This window comes from Anolis sagrei, chromosome 1 (assembly GCF_037176765.1).
Source record: "Anolis sagrei isolate rAnoSag1 chromosome 1, rAnoSag1.mat, whole genome shotgun sequence".
In the NCBI taxonomy this organism is placed as follows: Eukaryota; Metazoa; Chordata; class Lepidosauria; order Squamata; family Dactyloidae; genus Anolis; species Anolis sagrei.
Genome location: NC_090021.1, coordinates 66347557 through 66373996, shown reverse-complemented (window position 1 = coordinate 66373996; position 26440 = coordinate 66347557). Strand labels below are relative to the sequence as shown.

Below are 26440 nucleotides of genomic sequence, written 5' to 3'. Positions count from 1 at the left end.
AGGTTTGCAAAAATGATACATTTAGAACTTGTAAAGTATGAGGTAATCTGAAATAATCATGAATTGATTCCTTATTTGGAGGGCGAGGAGGCGGGGAGGCATAGTAGCAAAATTCATGTTTCATTCAGTGAATGAGGAAATGGCTGTGCATTTAAAATCCTTATCAGTGACATCAGATGACATTTGATATTTATAGTGGAAATGTCTGAAGTCGATGAACTGTTTTATAATCAAAAATCACAAATGTTTCATTTGTCTTTTCCAGGAAGAGCAAAATAGAGGGAAGCCCAATTGGGAACATCTGAATGAAGATTTGCATGTACTGATCACTGTGGAAGATGCTCAAAATAGAGCAGAAATCAAACTGAAGCGAGCTGTGGATGAAGTAAAAAAATTACTGGTACCTGCAGTAAGTAGCTATTGAAATATTCATGTTTAAATATGTGTTTTCTCACTGAGGGTCAAAATACTTTCTATGTGTCTAGAGTTGGGCTCAAAGCACTGTTAATGAAAAGATGTGTAGTTTTTAGAGGGCAATTTTTGTGTAATTTCCAAAAACAGAAAGGGGAAGAGAGAGACAAAAAGACCAGTGAAATGAATTCAGAGAGACGATATTTTTGGAAAGAGTTAAGTTCACAAAATACCTGAGACAGGGGGATCTGTGGCGTCGTCTTCTCTTCCCGGCAGAAGAAGCATCCTCCACTTTTTCTTGTAGAGTTTCCTCCTCTTCCAGAGAGGGTCCAGGGAACTAACTTTCCCAGTGGCACTAGCATAGGGTGTCCATTGAAAGTTCCTCTTGGAGCATGATGGGAGTTAAAGTTTTTCCCTCTGTGTTTCTCAGCTAATGAAAAGCTTGGTGGTGTCCATGCTCTGATTGGCTGAGAATGGATACATCTGGTGACTACAATTCCCAGAACTCTCTTTTGCAGTTTGTCTTATTTTAAAAATATTATATTCAAAACTTAAAATAATTCTAAAAAATCAGTACATTGGTGAATAGTTTTGAAACTTGTTGTAAATAGGTTGTAAATGGGATCTACAACAGTTGTAAATCCCAGTTGTAAATGGGATCTACAACTGAGGTATGTTTCATGCATATAGGCCTTAAAGTGGTTGACGATTGAGCCTTTAAAGTTTCCTGTTGTAGCCAATGGACTGAATCTCTGCCAAATGAAACTGAAAACACCCCTCCCCTTTTGGGTAACTTTCTGATAAACAAAATGGAGTCAGACAAAAATGAACCCAAAAGCTTTTGTCCCAAATGCAGATGACTAGTTGTTGCTACTACCAGTACTACTATATTTTAATGTATTGTTCTTTTATTTGTATCCTGACTTTTCCCCAGAATTGGAACTCAAGGCAGCTTATAGTTTAAAAGAGCAACACAATTAAAAACATTCAAAAAGTGAACATTAAAACAGAATTAAACCAGGAACAATATTAAAGCATTGCAGATCTCTTACAAAAATATAAATGCAGTTAAAAAGATTAGAAATAATACATCACTTCCTAAATCATTCTTGGGGGAAGATCTCTTACAAAAACCGTACTGAATTAAATAAGATTTTTCTTCTGATAGCAGGAAAGGACCATTCAGGCCTTCCTGAGAAGGGGGTTCCAGAGGCTAGCAGCAGCCACTGAGAAAACTCTCTTTCATAAATATAATAATAATAATAATGAATTTTTGTAACATCTTATTTGATTATGTCATAATTACTTTGAATTATTTTAATAATTAAATTAGTTTAAGTCGCGGTGTTTCAAAATAATGGATCCCATTTTAAAACAGTGTATTTTCATGATGGCAACATCTTATAATTACAGCAAAAGTTACAACCGGTTTAATGACTTGCCAAGCTGTCAAGTTTTACTAACCCCTTTTTAGATTTTGAGAAACAAATCTAAAAAAATAGGCTGACAATTGGAGAATACTTATGTTATAGAGTCGTCATCTTGCATATGACTAAAGTTATGGACTATTTGTTCGCTGGGAAAAGCATCTTAATGTAACCATTTGAAATTCTATTCCCCATGCTCTCAAATGGTAAGAGTTTTATTCAGGGGCAGTTGGCGATTGCAGAGATATAGCAATTTCAGTTAATAAAATCTTTTGAAGCATGCATTCCTAGGCTTAACAGTTGGCTTTGTTAAAGTGCTGTGGCCATAATTGAACTGGTCTCAGTGAAGAGGCTGTACGAGAGAGACAAAAAGAAGGATCAGATTATAACAGATAATTGTAATGTCATTTTTGAATATTTGTCTGCTAATTTTGCTGTAAAATGTAGTCAAAGAATTAATGCATAACCCTAAGGGAAAAGTGATAGATTCAATCAGCTTGTAATCAGGATGTAAAGATTGGAGTATTCTGAGAAGAATACTTCTGAGATGCATGCTATTGCTAAATGCAAATGGTAACCAGTTTTTTTAAGGCATAAAGATTTTAAATGTGAATCCTAATTTGATTCTGTAATTGTGAATGTGATATATCCGTGTGGATTTTATTAATTCTGCAACTTTTTTACAACCTGCAATAACATGGATTTTTGAGGGCAAAGTTCTTTGAATTACCCTGCTACTGAATATTTGTGACTAATACAATATATTTGAAATATGAAGGGTATGGCCACCATACCATGCCAAGTGCTTTGAATGAGATTTTCCTGCTTTTTGGTAGGAGGTTGGACTGTATGGCCCATAAGGTCTCTTCCAATTGTAGGATTCTACCACTTATGTCATTAAAGTCTATAAATGAAAAATTATTGATTACAACTGGTTCCCCATATCTATAGAGTCTGCATCAACAGACAGAATCATCCACTGCTTCTATTTATATATATAATAGGATTTAGGCACCCACGAATTTGGGAGGTTCTAGAAATTAAGTACCCACTGTGTTCATTTTTAGTTCTTTAATATTGCTGAATTGTTTTTTCCCAAAAAATAAGGCAAAAGTTCTAGTATTGTTTCCTCAAATTGTAATTTGAGTCTCATGGTTTTTGTACTAAAAGTTGTTCTCTACTACTTTATATGTTTCTTAGCTTGGTATCCAATGGTTACTTTACAGGCTGTGATGATGGAGATCTTCAGTTTATTCAAATGTTCCTCAACATTTTCAGGGTGTTCTATGGGTAGATGATCCTTGAGTGTTGTTTGGAGAAGGGCTCATTTGGAGGGCTCTTGAATGGCTTAGGTGTTGATTTTATGCCTTATCTTTCATCCTTGAAGTCTGCATCTGGGGATGATTTTTGATGGCCATCATGGATCAAATTAACCTGCGGTCTATTCAGCAGTCATCGGCATCTGTCATGGCTCTTGTGAGAATCATATTGCAGTGGTCTCTCGCATGTATAATTAGATAGTCTTAAGAGGTGCCAATGCTTTGACCGGGAGTGCTTCCATGATGTCTTGAGCTTGTTTTTCTAGTGGTAGAGCGTGTTGGTGATGACCAGGTTGTGTTCCACACATTTGGTGAGAAGCAGGATTTCATTCAGGTTGGTATCTCCCATCAAAATGGTGCCCAGCTGACAGTAAAGATTTTCCTTGATGTCTTCATCAGCATCTGGTGTTGCTTGGAAGGCACTTATGATAGTTCCCTGTTGGCTTTTGACAATGTTAATTCGGAGGGTTAAGAGTTATTTGTTAATGCCGATGGGTGCTTTGGACAGATGTTTCTGATAGCACAGCCGATTCTATGTATTCTTTGTTCTTCTTCAGACAGTCCTTCCAGAAGAAGGTGTAGCGTCCTTTTTTCTTCCTTCAGCTGTCCCTCTCCTGCTCTCTAGGTCTCTTGAAGTGCTACTATGTTGATGTTAAAACTTCTCAGCTCCCTTGAAATAATTGCAGTCCTCCAATAAGGTGTTCACTGTCTGTGTTGTCCAACAGTGTTCCATGTTCCAACGTTCTGCATACAAGTTGAATAAGTTGGGTGAGAGTGTACAACCCTGGCGTATGCCTTTCCCAATCTTGAACCAGTCTGTTGTTCCATGGTCAGTTCTTACTGTTGCTACTTGGTCCTTATACAGATTCCTCAGGAGAGAGATAAGGTGATTTGGTATGCCCATACCACCAAGAACTTGCCACAATTTATTATGATCCACATAGTCAAAGGCTTTAGAATAGTCAATACAACAGAAATATATGTTTTTTTCTGAAACTCTCTGCCTTTCTCCATTATCCAGCGAATATTGGCAATTTGGTCTCTCGTTCCTCTGCCTTTTCTAAACCCAGCTTGTCCATCTGGCAACTCTCGCTCCATGTATTTCTGCAGTCTTCCTTGCAGGATCTTGAGCATTACCTTATTGGCAAGAGAAATAAGGGCCACTGTATGGAAGTTTGGGCAGTCTTATAGTATTTCCTTTTTTTGGTTGGGGATATAAGTAGATTTTTTTCCAGTCTGATGGCCATTCTTGTGTTTTCCATATTTGCTGGCATATCGCATGCATTACCTTGACAGTATCATCTTTCAAGATTTTAAACAGTTCGGCTGGGATCCCATCATCTCCTTCTGCCTTGTTGTTAACAATGCTTCTTAAGGCCCATTCAACCTCACTCCTCAGGATGTCTGGTTCTAATTCCCTCACCACGCTGTCAAAAATATCCTCGATATTATTATCCTTCCTATACAGATCTTCTGTATAGTCTCGCCACCTTCTCTTGATCTCTTCAGCTTCTGTTAGGTCCCTGCCATCTTTGCTTCTTATCATGCCAATTTTTGCCTGAAATTTACCTCCAGTGTTTCTAATTTTCTGGAAGAGGTCTTGTCCTTGCTATTCTGTTGTCTTCTTCCACTTACATGCATTGCTTGTTTAAACATAGTTCCTTATCTCTTCTGGGTAACCTCTGGAATTGTGTATTTAATTGGGCACATCTCCCCCTATCACTGTTTCCTTTTGCTTTCCTCCTTTCTTGGGTTACTTTAGTCAAATCCAAAAACTACAAATCAGAATTGTGGTCAGTTACAGATACAGTTTCCAGGGGAAATAATGGTTTCAATATCTGCAGTATACACACATTGAACAGTGGGAACAGAAGGCAGAGAAATTCAAGTAGTACAATCTCGGAGATGTCTATTCTAAGATGAAATATATACGTCACATGGGACGTGCAGCAGACTATTTTTGTCCACCATTGCCCATTGTGGATTCCTTCCAAACTATTTCTCCTCTGCTCCAGGAGATTTTAAGGAGCTAAAGCTTACCAATTCAATTTCTATTATAGTTTCTCTTCTTTTCCAATTGAAATTCAGCATTTTGTTGCTTTTGAAAACCACTAGGTCTAACTATTCTTTCTCTGACTGCTGTTTTCTAACTATTACTATAGTATAATGATAGATTATAAGCAGTATGAAGTCATTAAAAAGCATACAAAAAACCCTACCTCTACCCCACAAAAAGTTTTCATGCAGCCAATTATGCATTAAAAGTCTCCTTGAAAAAAAGGCCTTTGGCCACTAGCTTCAGAGGATCAGGTAGGGGTCCAGTCTGGCTTCCAGTGAAAAGGTATTCCAGAGAATGGGAGTGGCCACTGAAAATACTTTCTCCTATGTCTTTGCCAAGACAGCCCTCATCTGGGGATCCCAAAGATGCCTTCAAGTTTGTGTAGGGAGATGCAGTCATTCAGATAAACTGCATCTGAATCACAATGTATTTTACTACTAAGATACATGAAATACCTTATTTTTACTTCATTAGAACATAGAATTGTATTGTTTAGCATATTTAAGAAATATTAAAAAATCGTTGGAAACAACTTTAAGAAACATTACAATAACACCTTTCATTAAGAACAGCTTTTTCAGCTTGACTTTTTTGCAAATACTTTGGACCATCTGTAAGCAGCAAGTTTATTATAGGTTTTTGAATCCACGGGGGGGGGGGGGGGGTCTGTGGTGGGAATGATAACGACTATACCATAATAAGGAGAGAGCTACATACTATTCAAAATGACGATATCCTAAGTTCACGTTATAGCTTTTGTTATCACACAAACAAACGATGGGGAAAAAGTAAAGAACAGAGATCAGAAATGTTATTACATAACGAAGTGTATTATTTGGACAACATTTACCTCACATGGTCACTGTTAAGCACAACTAAGGAATAGGCTAGTAGTATATTTTGATAGTTTAACTCAACATTGAAAAATTCAAACTATTCGGGTTTCTCTCGTAAGTGCACTATACTTCTGTAAACTAGTACGCTATACTTTTTTTCTTGCTTTTTAACATGTTGTAAATAGTTTCTAATCAATAAAAATACTTTGGAAAATTAAAACAATTATGTAGTGTACTTTCACAAGCACTGATTCCGCCCACCCCCCCAGAAGATGTAGTAGATTTTAATGTTGTCTCTCGCTACAGTATGCATTGGGATTCTCATTTTCCAGTCTCTACTCTACAATATAAAATCTTAATATTATGCAGCATCTGTCATCTTGATTAAACCTTACCTTAAAAATTGTTGCAGTATTCCAGAAGAACAACATTTTGTGATGTTTTTCTCTCAGTATCAAAGCTTCATATTTTCAACTGGAAATTTGGAGGGGAGAGGACTAAGTGAAAAAACATTGTACTTGAGGTTTCACAATGCTAACATTTCCATATTTTTGTTTTGGGCCCTGTGATTGAGTATTGTTAAGAAGAAATTAATCAATTCAACATTGAAACACACAGTTCTGTAAGGAAATTCAGACCTTACATACTATACTATGATTTTATAAAGCAGCCAGATTTTTAAATTTAAGTTTAATAGATGAAACAGGGCTATGTTGTTTAACAGTTATAATCATGAGCAGGCTGAAGTTGATCTTTTATTATTCTCAGTTCAACCAATTATCTCATGACCTTGTTGTGTGTATCAAAATAATTTTTGACTTTTGTCAAACCTGAAATGAGCATATAACAATCTTTTTGATACTTCTTTAGAGTGAGGTTGTGCTTGCCTTCCTCTGAGGGTGAAAGAACGTAGCTTACCTGGGTCACGTAAGAATTTGAACCCTGGTCTCATAGAATACTAACCCACCAATCAGACCAGTACACTATGATGTCAGAAATATGGGTTTTAGTTGCTTAGCCTGTAACGTCAGTAATATGGATATCAATTAACAAAGGATTGAAATAGAGTCTAGAAAGATGCACATTATTTATATTATTTTGGGGTGTTTTTTTCAATTAGTGAATTGACTCTTAACTTAAAAGGATAGTCAGCATTTTCATCTATTAGGCTTCTGTGCAAAAGAGACCTGATGATTGTCCCCAGTAATGGAACATGCTTTGAAAACTGCATCAGCCTCTTTTGTAGAGGTTGACTTAAATTGTGCAGTACCAAATAAGATAATTATCAGTAAAAATCCATGAAATAAAGAAAAACAGTTCAGTTAGAAGAACAGAATAGGGTCTTGTGGATAACCAGTTTAATTAGCACAGCTTTTATACAGTCTGTTCACTTTCTTTGAATGAAGAATCAGGTTTATGTTCAAATATATCAGTTAATTTTAATGGTATCCCAACTCCAGACTTTTTATATCACAACTGAGTTATATAGCTTTCTCTGGGAAAATTATTACTGAAAGCATAAAAACATGGCCCCTTTTAGTTCCAATTAAATTTTATTTTCCTGAAATGTGAGTGATTTCTGTATTCTTACATAGTAATTTTAAGGCACACGTATGAAAGGTTAATCTCTTACGTTTGAGCTAAATTCAAGAGAGATATTGACAAGCTGGAATGTGTCCAAAAGAGGGTGACTAAAATGATCAAGGGTCTGGAGAACAAGCCCTACGAGGAGCAGCTTAAGGAGCTGGGCATGTTTAGCCTGAAGAAGAGAAGGCTGAGAGGATAGCCATGTATAAATATGTGGGAGGAAGCCACTGGGAGGAGGGAGCAAGCTTGTTTTCTGCTTCCCTGGAGACTAGGAGACTTAAGATCGTCCCTGGAGACTTAAGATCGCCTGGAGAGGCCCTGCTCTCGGTCCCACCGGCCTCACAAGTGCATCTGGTGGGGACGAGGGACAGGGCCTTCTCGATGGTGGCCCTGCGACTCTGGAACTCTCTCCCACTGGAGATCAGAACCGCCCCTTCTATCCTGACATTCAGGAAACAGGTGAAGACGTGGTTATGGAGACAGGCATTCGATGAGTGAGCCAACACCCTGAGATATGGATGGAAGATGATGTACAATCGATTTTAGTATGACGACTGACCATTGTAGTTTTTGAATATATTTGCTGTTTTAATGTATTATTGTAATATGAATTATGTTGTTTTACTGATTTTATGTGATTTTATGGTTGGAAATAGGTCTGAGTCCCTCAAAAGAGGTGAGAAGGTCAGTATACAAAACTTTTAAATAAATAAATAAATAGGGCGCTGAACAATGGCTTCAAACTACAAGAGAGGAGATTCCATCTGAATATGAGGAAGAACTTCCTGACTGTGAGAGCCGTTCAGCAGTGGAACTCTCTGCCCCCAGAGTGTGGTGGAGGCTCCTTCTTTGGAAGCTTTTAAACAGAGGCGGATGGCCATCTGTCAGGGGTGATTTGAATGCAATATTCCTGCTTCTTGGCAGGGGGTTGGACTGGATGGCCCATGAGGTCTCTTCCAACTCATTGATTCTGTGATTCTATGATTCTATGGTTATAGTCTGCTGAACAGATGAGACTGAAAAAAGTGGTTGCGCTAGGTAAACTCTGGAAGAGTTTATTCTGTTTTGAATATCTTTTTCTGGTAATGTTTGGGTAATTGTACTTGAATAGATAGTTGACAGAAATGATGAGTTAATGGAGGTTCACCTGTGTAAGTTTAAATAGTATGTATTAAGAAGATTTGTGGATCTACCTCAAGATACTTTTCAGTGGATATAATGTTTTTGTAACTTAAAATCTTTTCCAGAAATGTTATCAGAAAATAACCCTGCAATCAGATATTCTGAGTTTTGCTGCATCCTCTGTAGAGTGACATCTCAAAAAAAAAAATCTATAGGGAAATGCAGGCTTGCATCCTCACTCAGCATGTGCGACATTAATTGTTTCATTCTCATCAAACTACCATTTTTTAAGCGAAACCCCATGTACTGGTGTTGTTTGAGACTTACACACAGATTTAAATATGCAAATCTAAGAAGCAAATAATTTCCTAATTGATAATTTCACAGCTGGGTGTGCCATACTTTAATGTCCAGATAGATACATGTCTCATCAGAATTGTTGACAACATCTTCAATAAAAACTCCTCTTTTCTGAATTATGCTGCTGAGGGAAAAACAAAAACAAAAACCTGGAACTTGTTAGATACTGGTTTTATCTGCTCAGTTGATAGGGCATTTGCATGAGAAAAGGAGGTTGCTTTTGTACAATTGGAATTCTTCCAGAGTGTTATTGTCTAGTCAGATATCCCTACTACTTCCCTCTTTGGGGAAATATAATTTATTATTAAATATAGAAGCTTCAGATAGTTAGTGGTGCTTTAGCTTCAAAAGGCTCATGTTCGTGTGATATGGAACTTCCTGTGCATTGGTAGTGGAAAGTGTCCTGTGCTCTCATCTTTTGTTTGGCTGAACAGGATCATTTAGGAAAAATTCTTCCAGTAGGTAAGGGGCTGCCCCTTTCTAATTCCAGTTTTTGTGTCATGTTCCAGGTCTTCCAAAGGTTGATAAGCCCCTCCCAGAACAAGTAAGTTGGGCTGGAATTTTTATGATTTTAAAATTGTACAGAATAGAAGCAAATTTAATAGACAGCCTGCCACTTCATAATATCATAAATAACATAATGGAAAAAGCTAGAGCAAGTTATTGTGGACAGCTGTGTAGGTTTCTAAATTTACACATTTATTCTTTATTGAAGCTTAATTGTTGTTCGTTGTCCTTCTTGGGTGTGCCTAGATGGCTGTGATTTGTTGTTTTACATGTAAAGTGCCATGTTCATTGATAACGCTATATAAATTGAAGATGATGTTTCACGTGAGTAGAAATCTGATATTTTTCATTAAAAATTAAAGTCCTTAAAAATACTGCAGCAATCTAAAAATAGAAAAAACTAATTGAGGAAAAAGGCAAGTTCAAATATACCATTAATATACCAGTGTAATAGTTTTTATCACATGGTGCACAGATTGGAACCACCATTGACGCATAGATAAAATCATTAATGCTCACTAGCCATTACCTCTTAAATCAGGCACTAGATATTCTAGGAGTATTCAGTAATGCTTCAGGCTGCACTAATAAGAATTCCTAAGAATCAAAACTGCCCCCCCCCCAGGCCTAGATTGGGTTTTTTTGAGGAGGGGATGTCATGTATGCACTATGTGCCAACTTTGCGTATTTGAATAACTGGTATCCTGCAATTAATTAATATGGCCAATCTCATTATGACAGATAGATCCATTAAGAGAAGATGTTGCATTGTGTATTATATTTTAGTAGGTGCCCGAGTGACTATTTCCATGTTTCAAGAAATGGAATGAGTGACTTGGATAGGGCATCTGATAGGTGAATGCAGGGGAAGAGCCCATTGCAGGCCTTTTCACTTAATTTGTACAAGACATTCTGAGGGAATACAGATGATGGGAAGATGTTTACTTGTGGCCTTTAGACCCATTTCATTCATTCTTGATGGTGCTTAAAAAAAAAAAAAAACAAGTACAAGAGCTTTCTGAAGATGCATTAGAAGGCACAAAATATTTGGGAATGCATATATGAATGTGTAATAGGCGGTTAAAACAGTTTTCCAGTGCTGGTGGAGATCAACTTTGGAATGTTATGTTAAAAACTGTATTTCAAGGGTTAAGATGTCTAATATAGGATTTGTAAGCCAGTAAATCCTTTCTTCTCTAAACACAACTAAGGAGCTAAGATTAAAATCAGATATTTTCAAGGCTTGTGATGGTCATCATACTCTTACCCATAACAGTTTGTAGAATTTAATTTGCTTTTGATGTCTGGTAGCCTAGTTTAATCGTCTTAAAAGGAGGCATGTTTCTTTAATCCTAATTCAAAAAATTTCTGTAATCTTAAAGTCTCATAATCTTAATGTCCCAAAGATTATGAGACACTTTATGTTGCAGATATCACTGTTCCGTTAGACCATACAGTTGAAAGAAAAAGCATAAACCTTTCTAGTAATTAATTTGCATTTAATTAACAAACATGTTTTTGACTTTGTTTGTCTTTTAATTTTGTTCTCAGAGTCATTATATTATATAACTAAAGTTTAACTATGAATGTACTTAAATCAGGTTGACATCTTCCTATATAGTGTACAGTGTTTTAGGTGTTTTGAATAATAGAAAAACAAATTTGTTTGCTTATTTATCCAAAAACTGGATAACAATTGGGAGTCCAGGGTATATTCCCCACCTCTTATTCTACCACTAGCAGTCCCCTGCCACGCGTTGCTGTGGCCCAGTCTGGTGATCTGGAAAGTAAAATAATTAGAAAGTGTTGGTTTCTAATCTATGTAATGTTTTCCGCTTGTGGGTAAACAGTATTTCTTGCTGTTTCTTTGCCAGTGTTGATGTGGAGATTGTCTGGTTTGCCTACTCTGGAACATGCAACATATCATTGTCCTTCTTTAGGGGTCCGTTTCAAATCTTTGATACTGCATCTATCATATACATATGTGTGTGTGTGAATGGCTGGATGACCCTTTATCAGGAGGGCTTTGATTATGTTTTCTTGCCCTAGTGAAGGGAGTTGGAGTGGATGGCCTTAAGGCAGCATTTCTCAACCTGGGAAGTCAAGACCCTGGGGGGGGGGGGTCAGAAGGGTCACCAACGACCACCAGAAAACACAGTATTTTCTGTTGGTCATGTGGGTTCTGTGTGGGATGTTTGGCCCAATTCCATCGTTGGTGGGGTTCGGAATGCTCTTTCATTGTAGGTGAACTATACATCCTAGTAACTACAACTCCCAAATGTCAAGGTCTATTTCCCCCAACTCCATCTGTGTTCACATTTGGGCATATTGAGTATTCCTGTCAAGTTTGGTCCAGATCCATCATTGTTTGAGTCCACAGTGTTCTCTGGATGGAGGTGAACTACAATTCCAAAATTCAAGATCAATGCTCACCAAACCCTTTCAGTATTTTCTGTTGATCATAGGAGTTCTGTGTGCCAAGTGTGGTTCAATTCCATAGTTGGTGGAGTTCAGAATGCTCTTTAATTATAAGTGAACTATAAATCCCAGCAACTACAACTCCCAAATGACAAAATTTTTTGAGTGATGGTCACTCCTTGTGTTGTGAGACGTTTTGTTGCCAAATTTAGTGTGATTTCGTTCATTGGTTCTTTTGTTTTTAAGGTACTCATTACGCACAAAGCATTTATATATATATATATATATATATATATATATATATATATATATATATAGAAAGAGAGAGAGAGAGATAAAATCATTTTTTTTCAGAAGGAAACAATGCACAAATGGTAGTGAGCAACCCTAACCCCAGCTAAACAGCTGAAAGTGTTGTGCTCTTTTATTGTAGTGCAAGTGGACTTGTCCTTTGACAGTTTTTGTCACTTGTCTTTTCTAGTTATTTATTTATTTATTTCGAGGTTTTATATACCGACCCTCTCACCTTCAAAGAGGGATTCGGACCGGTTCACAACATGTGTTAACATACAAAAAATATACAATAACAACACAATGCCACTTCATTACACGGTTAAAATATCAGCACTATACACGTTAAAACATTATCATCACAGTTAAAAGAGCCAACTCGTCCAACACCATCACAATCCCATTCATCATCCTCCTTTCATGTGGGCAAAGAATTAAATCAGTTGTCAAATGCCGCGTTCCACAACCAGGTCTTTGTTAGTTTCCTGAACGTCATGAGGGAGGGGGCAGTTCTGATCTCTAATGGCAGGGGGTTCCAAAGTCGAGGGGCCACCATCGAGAAGGCCCTGTCCCTTGTCCCCACCAGCCGTGCTTGTGCAGGCGGAGGGACCGAGAGCAGGGCCCCTCCAGACGATCTTAGTGGTCTTGATGGTTCGTAGGGGAGAATACGTTCGGAGAGGTAAACAGGGCCAGAGTCGTTTAGGGCTTTATAGGTTAACACCAGCACTTTGAATTGTGCTCGGAAGCTAATCGGCAGCCAGTGGAGTTCAAGTAAGAGCGGAGTGGTGTGCTCCCTGTACCCCGCACCCGTTAGTAATCTGGCTGCCGCGCGTTGTACTTGCTACAGCTTCCGGGCAGTCTTCAGAGGCAACCCCACGTAGAGAGCGTTGCAGTAATCTAAGCGGGATGTAACCAAAGCGTGTACTACCGTGGCCAAGACAGCCCTCCCAAGGTACGGACGCAGCTGGCGCACAAGTTTTAATTGTGCGAATGCTCCCCTGACCACCGCTGAAACCTGGGGTTCCAGGCTCAGTGATGAATCCAGGAGAACTCCCAGACTGCGTACCTGTGCTTTTAGGGGGAGTGTGACTCCGTCCAGCACAGGCTGTAACCCCGTACCCTGTTCGGTCTTACGACTGACCAGGAGTACCTCTGTCTTGTCTGGATTTAGTTTCAATCTGCTGTCCCTCATCCAGTCCGTGACAGCGGCCAAGCACCGGTTCATGACCTGAACAGCCTCCTTAGTGGCAGGTGGAAAAGAGTGATAGAGTTGGACATCATCTGCGTACAGATGACATCGCACCCCAAAACTCCGGATGATCTCTCCCAACGGCTTCATGTATATGTTAAACAACATAGGGGACAATATTGAGCCCTGCGGGACTCCACAGTGCAATGGCCGAGGAGTCGAGCAGGAGTCCCCTAGTGACACCTTCTGGGAGCGACCCTCGAGAAAGGACCGGAGCCACTGCAAGGCAGTACCCCCAAGACCCATTTCTGCGAGGCGTCCCAGAAGGATACCGTGGTCGACGGTATCGAAGGCCGAAGAGAGGTCCAGCAAAACCAACAGGGACACACTCCCCCTGTCCAGTTCCTGGCGCAGATCATCAACTAAGGCGACCAAGGCTGTCTCAGTACCATGTCCCGGCCTAAAGCCAGACTGTGACGGATCTAGATAGTCCGTGTGCACCAGGAATTCCTGGAGTTGCGAGGCCACCACATGTTCCAGGACTTTGCCCAAGTAGGGGAGATTGGAGACTGGCCGAAAGTTGACGAATTGAGTGGGGTCTAGTGATGGTTTTTTCAACAGCGGTTTGATGACAGCTTGTTTTAAGCTGGCTGGAATCTTGCCTTCCCAAAGGGAGGCATTAACCACCACCTTTACCCACTCTGCCAAACCCCCTCTGGCTTCTTTTACCAGCCAGGAAGGGCAGGGGTCTAGGATGCATGTGGTGGGCCTCGCCTCTCCCAGAACCCTGATGACCTCGTCGAGTTGAACAGATTGAAACGAATCCAACAAAACTGGACAAGCAGATGCTTGAGTTACATCCTCAGAGACTGCAGTTAATGTGGTGTCAAAGCCCGCGCGGATCAAAGCGACTTTGTCCGCAAAGTACTGAGCAAATGCTTCACAGCGCGCTGCCGAGTCGTCAGGGGACCCACTCAAGGTGGGATTCAACAACCCTCTGACTACTCGGAACAGCTCTGCCGGACGGTTCCTTGCGGACGCAATATTGGCCGAGTAGAAAGCATTTTGCGCGGCCTCTATTGCCGCGCCATACGCCCTTAGATAGAGGCGTAGGCGTGTTCGGTTTGACTCGCTGGGCTCTTTCCTCCACACGCTCTCTAGCCACCTCTTTGTTCGCTTTAGCTCCACCAGCTCCTCGTTGAACCACGGGGCCGGTTTCGCTCGGCGACTTAAGAGGGGGCGCTCCGGAGCAATCGTGTCTATTGCCCTAGTCAACTCCCTATTCCAGTGAGCGACCAGGGCATCGACAGAATCACCATCCAAGGCAGCGGAAACATCCCCAAGAGCCATCAGGAGTCCTTCTGGATCCATAAGCCTCCTGGGGCGGACCATCTTAGTTCTAGGATATTCTTTTTGGACTAGCCATCCTCTGCCACATGTTTCTGTGGCACACATGGGAGTCCTGTATGCTATGTTTGGTTCAATTCCAACATTGGTGGAGTTCAGAATGCTCTTTGATAGTAGGTGAACTATAAATCCCAGACTGCCCACAGTAATCTTATTTATTCTTATTTACTGTATTGTACAAAGCTACCTTACAATGGAAATTCCTGAAAAATGATAAATCAACTTTTGATGTACACAATAATATTAGGAGCATGATACATGCTGTAGTTAGAAGATTAGCAGTTTCACTTTTGGGTTCTTTATTTTGTCAATAAGATCTTAAATTTCCTCCCTTGTGATTATGTGTATTTACTCGAGTCTAATGCGCCATTGAATCTAATGCACAGTTCAATTTTCAAAACCATGAAACCAAAAAAAACTGACAAATGTAAAGTTCAGCAAAGGGTAGAAAAGGAAACCCTTAGGTGCATCTATCCTGCAGAATGAATCCACTGCCTTGGTTCAGTGCTGTGGAGTCATGGGGTCTGTAATTTTAAGGCCTTAAGCCTGCTGTGCTAAAGACTATGTATGCCTCACCAAACTACAAATCCCAGGATTACATAGCATTGGTCTTGTAGCAGCTTTATCTATTGCTTTGACTTAGCACTAAGATTACCATTTTATGCAAATCTAATACGTATACTAATTTTATCAAGGTGCTTTAGCCAGAGAGAGAGAGAGAGAGAGAGAGAGAGAGAGAAGTGAGCATTAGATTCAAGTAAATATCATGGTACTTGCTTCAGCGTCCTACTTTCCATCCAAGAAATCATTTGGGCATGAATATTTCTGTTTAATACATCTTACAATGAAGGAAGATGAATGGAATTCATATAGCTTCTCTACAACCTCCCCCCCCCCCCCCCATATATATATATTTTCAGAGCTCTGTTAGCTTTATACAGTGGTCAGTGCATATACTTGGCATATTTACAGTTTTCTTGATTGTAGTCCTAATGCTGTTTGTGATATCCTCCTCAAACTTTTCCCCACCCCTTTAAAGCATTGCTTCTGAAGAAGTTCACAATAATGTTCCTTAAATAATATGGTTACCAAGAAAACAGTGGTTTTCATGTTGTGTTTTTTTTGCTGTTTTTGCATTAAACACATTAATGTTAATTTGTACTAATGTGTATATATATTACTATTTTTATGCCTTTTGTGTTTTATAAGCCACTTTGACACCTCTTTTTTGAGGGAAAACTATCCTCTGCATTTTGTAAATAAATGAATATTTTAATACTTTTAAATACCACAATATGACAGTCAGTTGAAACAATACACATGTCTATATTCTATATTAACTGTTTGATAATTTACAGTAAGAATTTAATACATACTTTATTGGTCATTAAGTTAGAAGTAAATAGTAGTAACTCAAACTTGTTCAAAGACTTAAACATGTTCTAATTTTTTTTAATTTTCTTACTGGAATATTTCTAAACATTTTAAAGCATGACACTTTAAAAAGGAAATACTTCACTTGCATTTATGTTTTTATCACAATTAAGTTCAGTGGAGTTTTCCTTCTATTAGGTTTTATTTGGGCTAAAGCCTAAGAAGAAGAAGAGGAAGAAGGATAATGGCTATTAGCTCAATGATTTACATGCCTAAGTACTTAGTTTATTGCCAAGTGCTTCCTAAAGATCAATGTGAAAGAAAACAAACAAAAAAACCCTAGGTCTGATTGATATTATAACCATGGCAGTTGCCTACTCTTAACTTTTATTCTTGTTTTACTAATCAATGTTTATGAAATTGTGCATTTTGAAACTGGAGTTTTCTGTAGAAAGATATTATATGTGAAAACCACTGAGATGGATAGATAGAGAGATAGATATGAGAAAGAGACAAAATCAGTCTTACAGAAGCATAAAAGGGATAGCTAGATACAGCATTGGGAGAGAAAGGCAGAGTATAAATAAAAATAATTATTTTATTTGTTTTATCCCATATTTCCTTTGGCAAAGGACCCTAGTTAGAACTCCAGACATTTTCCAATTGACATTTAAAAGTTTTTAAATGGTTTTTAAAAACTCTTAAAATCTACCATTATTGTGAAATGTAATATCTAGGAACAGTAAATATTACTTATTCTTCCAAAATTTGGGAGCATTTCTATTTCTATAAATAATAAAGCCTTGAATAATAAAGAAATAAAGTAAAACAATTGTCCAAAATTGGATCTTTTGTGATTCTCTTAATACAGCAGTATGGTTTTCAAAATAAAATTTAAAATGTGGTTATAGATTCATCTCCTCTTGCTTTCTAAACAATGTTTAAAGCAGAATTCAGGTAATTTCCTAGTCGACAGTAATTCCTAAAGTCAATACACCCTGTCTTACTTTACATAATGAAAATATCAACATCTCACATGAATCTGCTGGAATTTGCAACTGTTAGAAGACTTTCTCTTCATGTCCTGTAATTACAAAGACATGGCCAATTAGAACACGACTCCATAACTACAGAATATGCCCACTTGAGATAATGTTTGACTTCCTTTTAGCCTTTTGGCAATGACACAAGATAGTATTTTGCTAGGTCTCTGGGTTGCTTCAATATTGCAATGCGCTGCAAGTGGTTTACTAATGCTCTGTTATTTGTATATTTTGTTGTGATATTCTGTTAATGCAAGTTTTGAAATGGCAATAATTCATTATGGAAAGCAGGACAATAGTTTTGTTAATATGCAAGAAAAAATATCTAAAGGAAGTTTAAAGACTTAATGTACATGCATCCCCCAAGTTACAAACAAAATCTGTAGGTTTGATTCTCAAGTTGAACTTGTTTGTAAGTTGGAACAGGTACATTTTAAATGTATACATTTATTAGCTTTGTAAAACATAGGGAAGTATTAATTCCCTATTGTGTTTGTTTTGCTGTCTGTGCCCCTGCTCAGAAGATGGTAATTGGATTTTAAAAAACAAATGGCTTGTTGTAGAAACAAAGGTTGGTGATAAAGCTTCAGATGAGACACTCTTTTCCCCATGATAACTCTTTCAGGAGTGAATTTCCCTTCCTAGGGGTAGAGTCCTCTCACTTCCTGTTGTCTCACCCCCATTCTTAACTGTGAGTCGTTTGTAAGTTGGATGTTTGTTACTTGGGAACTGCCTGTACTTTTATTTGGCAGCCCCATGTTTTCATGAAAAACAGATTAAATTACTAAGTTCTCTCCTTTTTTTCTTCTTTTAATCACCACATTAAGTTGTATAATTTTCAATGACTCAATAACCAACAATGTCTCAATATGTTAACCTATGGCACGTATTCAACAAATTTAAGTCAAGCAAATATGAATCAAATTAATGATTCAACACATGGCATTATTCTGGTTTGTTTGAACAAAGAATGATCATAAACAGAGTTTACTATCTTTTAAAATTCAGATTTATATCAATTCAAGTTTATTCCAAGCTATAATTATAAATGACAAACTTTGTTTCACCTACCCTGTATGTGAGTGTGGAGGGGAGTGTGTGCTAGCCTAAAACCTGGAATAACATGAATGTTCTCAACCTGTGGGTCCCCTGGTGTTTTGGCCTACAACTCCCAGAAATCCCAACAAGTTTAACAGCAGTTAGGATTTCTGGGAATTGAAGGCCAAAACACCTGGGTACCCACAGGTTGAGAACCTCTGATCTATCTGGTCTCCAAGAGGTATAATAGTTTTCATGTTTAGCTTGCAGAATAGCATATATATGTTGAATATTAAATTGTTGTTAAATCAGAAATAGGCAGAGGTCTTGGAATAGTGTGTAAACAAACCAAGATTTCTGCTCAATGAGGAAGTATCATGAGACTCACTGTTCAGTCACATGGAGAGTTACTCATTTGCTGCCTGTGTATTGAAAAGTGGCTTATAATGAGTTTTGATTTGTCAGAAAACTAATGTTCAAACAGTGGTCTGCCTTTTGTTATTAGCGAAGATTTTCTGTTTCTACAGTAAGTTCAGGATCGTATCCCTCATGGACAGTGAGGTAATATTGTAATAAAATCTTAACAAATCCCCAGCACTGACATTTAACATGAATTTACTAAAACGTGGACGAGGAAGCCTTTCTGTGCATGTACCCTTTCTGTGCCACAGGAGTCACCTTTGGTTCATCTACACAGGGGTGTGAAAATTTAGTTTTAATAGGTGTGTTTGCACCGTACAGGCATTCAAATCTACATCAGTAAAAGGAAAATGTAGTACTTTTGATTTTGGAAATGACAGTAAATGAAGGAATTTGAAGCATAGTATTTCTCTAAAAGTTTGCAGACAAATTAAAGCACATTAGACTTGCTTAACAGTTCAAATTATTATAGCATGTAGGTAAAGGTTAAGGTTTCCCCTTGACATTAAGTCTAGTCAAGTCTGACTCTTGAGAGTGGTGCCATTTCTAAGCCAAAGAGACAGTGTTATCCGTAGACGCCTCTTGGGTCATGTGGTCGGCAAGATTGCATGGAGCACCATTACCTTACCGCCAAAGCAGGCTATCAACGGGGGCTCACCCCATCCTGCAGATTTATTTACCATATTTATACCCCACCTTTCTCAACCCCACAGGGGACTCAAGACGGCTTACATATAAAGGCAGCAATTTGATGCCATAAACACACATAATAAGAACATATACATTAAAAACTCAGTGTGCCATCATGGCAAAATGCATGATGTACATTTATTTCCTAGTCACTGTGGTTTAGTTTACATAATTATTTTGCACATGGAAAAATATTGTGTTTTAAATTGATTTGCTTTTTTTTTTGGAAACTTTACAACATACTTTCCCATTGAAATACATTAATTGACAGTTACTATCTATGAAAAAATGTTTTTCCACACAAAACGTATTTGTAGTGACCAGTGCCTCCCTCTCTAACCCATTTTATCACCCATCCATCCACCCATGTAAATTGTCTCATACAGTCCGAGATGGAACTTAAATCTTTTTTTCTGAACTTTTTCAAGCTGTACATATAATATTCTGCTTAGAAAATATGGGTGCTTTCTGCTCTTTTCTCCTGGCCTGCTGTTTCTGTTCCTTTGCTGTCGCCCCCTGCATTCATTGACTTTTGCAATAGTAGAGCCTTCATGGGCAAACTTCATTCCTGCAGGTGTTTTGGACTTCATTTCCCACAATTCCTAACAGCCAGTAAGCTGGCTGGGATTTCATGAAATTGAAGTCCAAAACCATCTGGAGGGCTGAAGTTTGCCCATGCCTGTTCTAGACAAATACAGTGTGAGAGTGCAAAATGGTGTTTCAAGTGCTTTCAACTATGCTGGGCCATTTTAATCCCAATGAAAAGTCTTTCTGGGGACCTAAAGTACAGTAATTAGCAGTCTCTTTAGAATGTCAATGCATAATTGCCATTGTAATGGTTAGCTGAAGGATGAAAGGATTGAATTTGGGTCCCTTTGGCTGCCAAACTAAGTGAGTTGCCATGGGAATTTTCAATTGTAAGACACGTTTACTTAGAGTAATTTGAAGGTTTGAATGAACTCATACATTATGGGTTTAAAGGAGCAATCTTAGCTTTCTCTGGCATAGGCTGAGCAGTGAGCAACATGAAGGCTGTTAGAAAGCTGCTTACATACTTAATAAGAACTAGCTGATCCATGCTCCTGTTCAGACCATCAGCTTATTAAAGCTAGACTGTTTCTGCTAAATACTGTTCAGTAAGCACATTTCAAGAGACAGTGTGCTGCATATCCCTAGAGTAAGAAAACAAAATCTGATTGCTGTAGATGTAAATTTAATTTCCCTTGCTGGATTTGATCTTATTTCAAGTGATACTATTAAAAAATGGCTCTTTATATTGTTTCATTGAGCATTAACTTGATTTTAACTTCCCCACTCTACATGTAAGTTTTATTATAATACTTGTCAAATCTGATCATGAAGAGCATTGAAGACTTTATATAAAAGCAAGTAAGGTAGACTCTTTGATCTGGTTCTTTAAGATCATATATTTACATTTATGGAGCCATCTTTGAAGAGTGATTTATCATTGAACTGGCTTGTTTTGTCAGCCTTGGCACTGAGAAGGTTTTGAGGATCATTTTTGCAGACGCATGAAGTAACATCCCTGTACTTTGTTCATGCTTATTTAACCTTCAGATATACTTGATGAGTCAGGTAGCAGTAACTGTTTATTGTTTAAAGGCATTATTTATTTAAAGCCTTTACTTTTTATTTTTGTGTTCAAGCTAATCTAGATGATGTGAGGCAATTGCTCCTGATCACTTTATATACTTTTGTATATAAAGTGAGGTATGCTTGAACATCTGGCTTTGATATCAAAAGCTGTGCATTACTCTAGATTAACTTTCTGGACTTCTTATTGTAGGCATTTTTCTATCAAATTGGGTTACTTCTAATACCTGAAATGGGCTCATGCTTAAGTACTAAGAACTGACAGCATAGGAAGGATTTAATTCGTTTGACCCATGTGCTGTTATAAGAATAAGACTCCCCAAACTGTTTGTTAAGCATGAATGAAGCAGAAATAAGAAGACAAAACATAATTATCCTATCATGCTTAATTTGTTCTTAGCATTTTTATTATACATATGAATGTCATGGCAGCTGATTTGATGTGTAGTTTTTTTTTTCTTGATGCTGTATTGGGTTTAGGAATGTCAGCCAAACCAAAATTCTTTATTTGAGCAGTTGTTTGACTTGCTAGGTTTGTCTGGCCAAAAATAGTAAACTGGTTCTATTTCTTTAACTTTTGAGGTTAAAGTTTTCATTGTTGTCATAATCTATTCAGAATGTTCTTTCTACAGTGTTGTAATTTGTTGCAGACGTGCTTACAGATATGCTTATTCTAGTGAAGGGGTAATACAAATACTGTTTCAAATTATAATCCTAATAGCAATGTACTCCACCCCTTACCCCCTCCCAATATTTTAATTTGGGTCTGTGTACTAACTTTGGTTTAGAGATCTATCCTAGATGGGATTCACCTTATCTACACTTTTTAGTCCATAGCACCATGCCACAAGAACACTTTATACCTGAGTAGAATGCTTTTTTCTATAGACCAAAATCCAATCATTAGTCCCAAATAGACCATTAAATTAGTGGGATGTGCCTAAATGTTGACTCATCATTCCATCATTTAGTCACTGGATATACTCTAATTCAGGGTCCTCAAACTAAGACCCATGGACAGGATGCGGCCCTCCAAGGTCATTTAGCTGGCCCCAGCCCTAAAATTTAGACTTATGTTTGCCCTAAGTCTGAAATTACTTGAAGGCACACAACAACAATCCTAATTAACTTGACTATTTCATCATTCAAAAGTAGGCCCACACTTCTCATTGAAAGATAGGTAAGTTTATGTTGGTGAAAATTGTTCTTCATTTAAAATATTGTTTTGTCTTTCATTGTTTGTTTGTGTGCATTACAGATAAGATACGTTCAGTGTGTATAGGAATCAGTTCATTTTTCACCAAAGTATAGTTCCCCCCCCCCCCAAAGTCTAGGGAACCGTGAGCCGGCCCCCACTTTAAAAGTTAGAGGACCTCTGCTTTAATTGGTATTAAAAGAACCTCAAGTGTCTTTGCAAGCCCATGATTGTCTCCTTAGTGAGAAGTTTGGAGGGCAGTTAAGAGAGTGCTTTCTCAGTAGTGGTGTCCTGCCTTTTGTATCTGTATATATGAACATTTGTCTGGCATTCATGTTTACTTTCTACTGGCCAGTTAAGACCACCTTATTTAGGCAGACAATTAGTGGTTTTTAAATTGTTTGGTGGAATAATCTTGATAGTTTTTTTAAAACTCTAGTTTAAATGAATTTTAAGAATTATTTAATGACGTTGTTACAGTTTGGTATTGCTCATTTGTGTGTGTGTGTAATGGACATTTTAGCCATTTCTCAAAATAGTTTTAAACCTTGGGAGAGAAGCAGGGTATAAATGTAGTAAATCAATGAATAAATACTAGAACTGGACATTATGTTATAATGGTTTTTCGATATTTGAGTCCCCTGCAAGGGTGGGAAAAGCAGGATAGAAATAGAGTAAATAAATAAAAATCTTTATATCAGTTCTTTTTTTTAAACTGTTTTCTTCTCTGAAAATTTAAATCCCCGTTTCTGATTGCTATTTTAATTGTAATCAGTTATGTATTTTACTGTGTTATGGTGAGAAATATTTAGTGGGCTTTTCTGTTTTCCTCCCCCCCCCCCCCCCAAAATTAGTCTGCTGTTATTGTTGTTGCTAGCTATTTCTGTTATGTTGTTTTATGCTGTTTTTATGCTGTTTTAATTGTTATTGCTTTATTTTAATTGTATTCTGCCTGGGCTTGGGCCCCATGTACGCCACCCCGAGTCCCTTCGTGGAGATGGAGGTGGGGTAGAAAAATAAAGTTCTTCTTCTTCTTCTTTTAAAAAAAATCACTGGTGTGTAATTGTGGATATTAAGGTATATAACTGTTTCCTTATCTATCCAGTACCTCAATTTGAGATAAATTTAATACGCTTCCTTCAAAAAAAAAAGATAAATGTAAACTAGTCACATGTGTATACAATTCTTTAAAATAGGTTTTTATCAAAGGCTCTTTATTTTCAGCTGCAAGTGTCAACCTGAGGTTTTGTCCATTGTTTAACAAAGTGTACAGTTTAGTAATATCATAAACAAGAATGGGGGGGGGGGAGGAATGTCCTCTTGACAACACATTACCCAGAGTTGTAAGGACTTCAAATGGAAAGTCATATGCCTCACACATTTGTCCCCTAAATAGAGGGCATACAAATCTTTCTTTAGTAATCTGTATTTTTAAACTGCCTGAATGCAAAGCTTAGCCAGAAGTAAGATGAGAACCCTGACTTCCCAACAGAAATAGCACTGTTGTCTCATCATGGAATCCATAAGCTATTAGCTACAAAATAAACACTATTTAAGTTTATACTAGGGTTTTGTTCACAATGTAACCAAAAATTGAATGCATCTATCTGTCTGATCACAACATGTATAGTATGGCAATTCAGTTTCAGCTTTTTGGCCAAACTGATATGTTAGGCACTTTGTTACGGAATAATTTTTTCTACATCTGGTGTGATGTGATCTAGTTTGGGTTTTGCAGGAATAGCTGTAGCAGTTGAATTCTTGGGGTCAGAGTTTTGTTTTATTACTTAGGAATATTTTATAGTAATTCTGAGTATTGTAACAACAATTTTACTATCTTACATAAAGTGAGAAGTTGCATATCTGTGTGGGATTGTGTCTCTTAAAAATGCATGCCGATACACATGAATAGTCCTAGCTCTCCGCTTGTTTAGTAGCTTTTGCTTTGATACATCAAAGAATTTACCTGTAATTATAGCCTATCAAATACAAACATTTTATTATAAGTGGAAATATCTATGATATACATAACTAAAATTTGTATTGTTTTCTACTCTCATTTTCCAGTAAAAATTTAAAGGATAGAAAGTAGCAAATAAAGTTGATAGTAGAATCTGAAGGTAGAAAATTCCACTGAAATTAGTAGAGTTTAGCTAAGATATGAGGCTGGAGAGAGATTGGGGACCTGTGAAACGGAATCCAAGCATATTGGTGCAAATCCACACATACCACTGTTTCACAGATCCTGAAGTTTCTCTCCAGCCTCGTTTCTCCCATGTTCTCTCCAGCCTTTCTCTTGAAGCCCATCAGCCAGTCATGTTCAACCTGAGATGATGACCTGGAATGCCATCGCCTCAAGGGTGGAAGTTGATGCCTGGCAGCAAAAAGCTTTGGGATTTCGAGGATTTGGGATTTTAGAAAATGGATTTCTAGATTAGGAATGCCCAAAAAACTATGTAGTTTAGCCTCTTCTGCTATGCAAGATTATGTATAACTTGGGAACTATAAGTGTAGCCAGCTCCTTCCTTTTTCCCTCAAGTAATTTTTATTAAACACTTACTAGTAAAGTAGGGGATGGGGGGACAAGGGAAGGAAAAGGTGAAATTTGAGGATGATAGATTAATTATTGGTTAGTTGCATCTTTATAAATGTCTGGTATGTCGCAAGGAGAAACAAAGAGGTTGAGGAATGAGGAGTTCTTTGGCAATATTATAATTGTTACAATAAGTCTTCATCTCTATTTCTTTAACACATATTACATAATATGTTGAAGATTCTAACCATTTTAATTTTAAGTCCATTGGTTGTAATTTCTTCTATCTTCTGTTCTTCATATACCCTTTTCCAGTTTCTTCAATGGAAATTAAACCAGTTTTCGTAACAGATTATTTCACATTAAAACTTTTCTTAAATTATTAATATCTACAAAGAAAGTTCTACAGTTTTCATTTATATTGTTAGTAGGGTTTATCATTTTATCATTATGCTGTCTCCCTTTCTGTATTTCCTTCCAATATATTTTCCATCTATAACTCTTGGGGCCATTTCCTTCCTTGATCTTCTGTGGTCAACTCAGTAAGTAAATGGCTACTTCAAAAGGACCATGTTGATAAACAATATTTTGAAAAGTAAGTCACTGTGTCTCATGACTGCAGAAAACACGTATATAAATGAAATAAATAAAATAATAAAAACAGGTCAGCTAGTTAAAGGCATAATTCGTTACTTTTTCAGGCAGAGGTGGATGAAAGGATGGATTTAAGAAAAAAAAACGGTGCAGATAGATTGATTCTTTTGAAACAGCTACAAATGTGGATATCTGGAAATAATCAATGTATGTGTCTACCTGTGCCTCCAGGTACACACATGCTCCTTTCATCATTGAGGCATACAGGCACTCCCAGAGTTACAAAGAAAATATATTCGCTTTGGATAGCATAGGAGAGGATTAACACTCTTGTGTTTGTTTTGCTGTTTGTGACCCTGTTCAGAAGATGTCACCTCATTTTCTGTCCCTGTGGTAATTGGTTTTTGGGGAAAAAATGGCTTGTTGTGGAAACAAGGATTGGTTCACTGGAGACACCTTTACTCCACTCTTTCAGGAGTGACTTTCCCTTCCTAGAGGTACATTTATCTCACTTCCTGTTGTCTCACCCCCATTCTTAACTGCGAGTCATTTGTAAATCAGATATTTGTAACTTGGCACCTTCCTGCCTACCTGTATCAGAAATTTTGGCACAGCCTGCTCACATAGTGCAAAATGACTTCAACCTCTAAGAGTTAATCTTTGAATTGCATGTTTCAAGCACAGAATATATATTATGCGTGAAAGTATTTTATGACCTGCTCTGGAGGTTTGTAATTGTTTTTGAATAGCAATTACTTCCATTACATTAATTACAGTCCAAATCCCTATGAGTTAAAATATGCTGACATTTGATTATTGAATTTTGAGCACTATCCTGACTAATTTCTGCACTACTAGTATAAGTTACAGGTCTTTCCCAGATTCTGAATAAACATCAGCCAGAATCCTATTGTTAGTGCTAATTAGAGCAGATTTTTTACATACATTTTGATTCAGCATTTGAAAAGTGAAACTGTTTGTCTACCTTAGGTGAATTCATCCAGTA

At 37.6% G+C, this 26440-nt stretch overlaps 1 protein-coding gene across 7 annotated transcripts in view; it reads left to right on the top strand.

The window, feature by feature from the left end:
* The window catches only part of QKI (QKI, KH domain containing RNA binding), a 131693-nt gene that overhangs the window by 71468 nt on the left and 33785 nt on the right, over positions 1-26440 (top strand). For all 7 annotated transcript variants that reach the window (XM_060753699.2, XM_060753698.2, XM_060753697.2 and 4 more), the window contains exon 4: positions 266-409. In XM_060753699.2, the coding sequence (XP_060609682.1) occupies positions 266-409 (144 nt within the window). The remainder of the gene's footprint in view (positions 1-265; positions 410-26440) is intronic.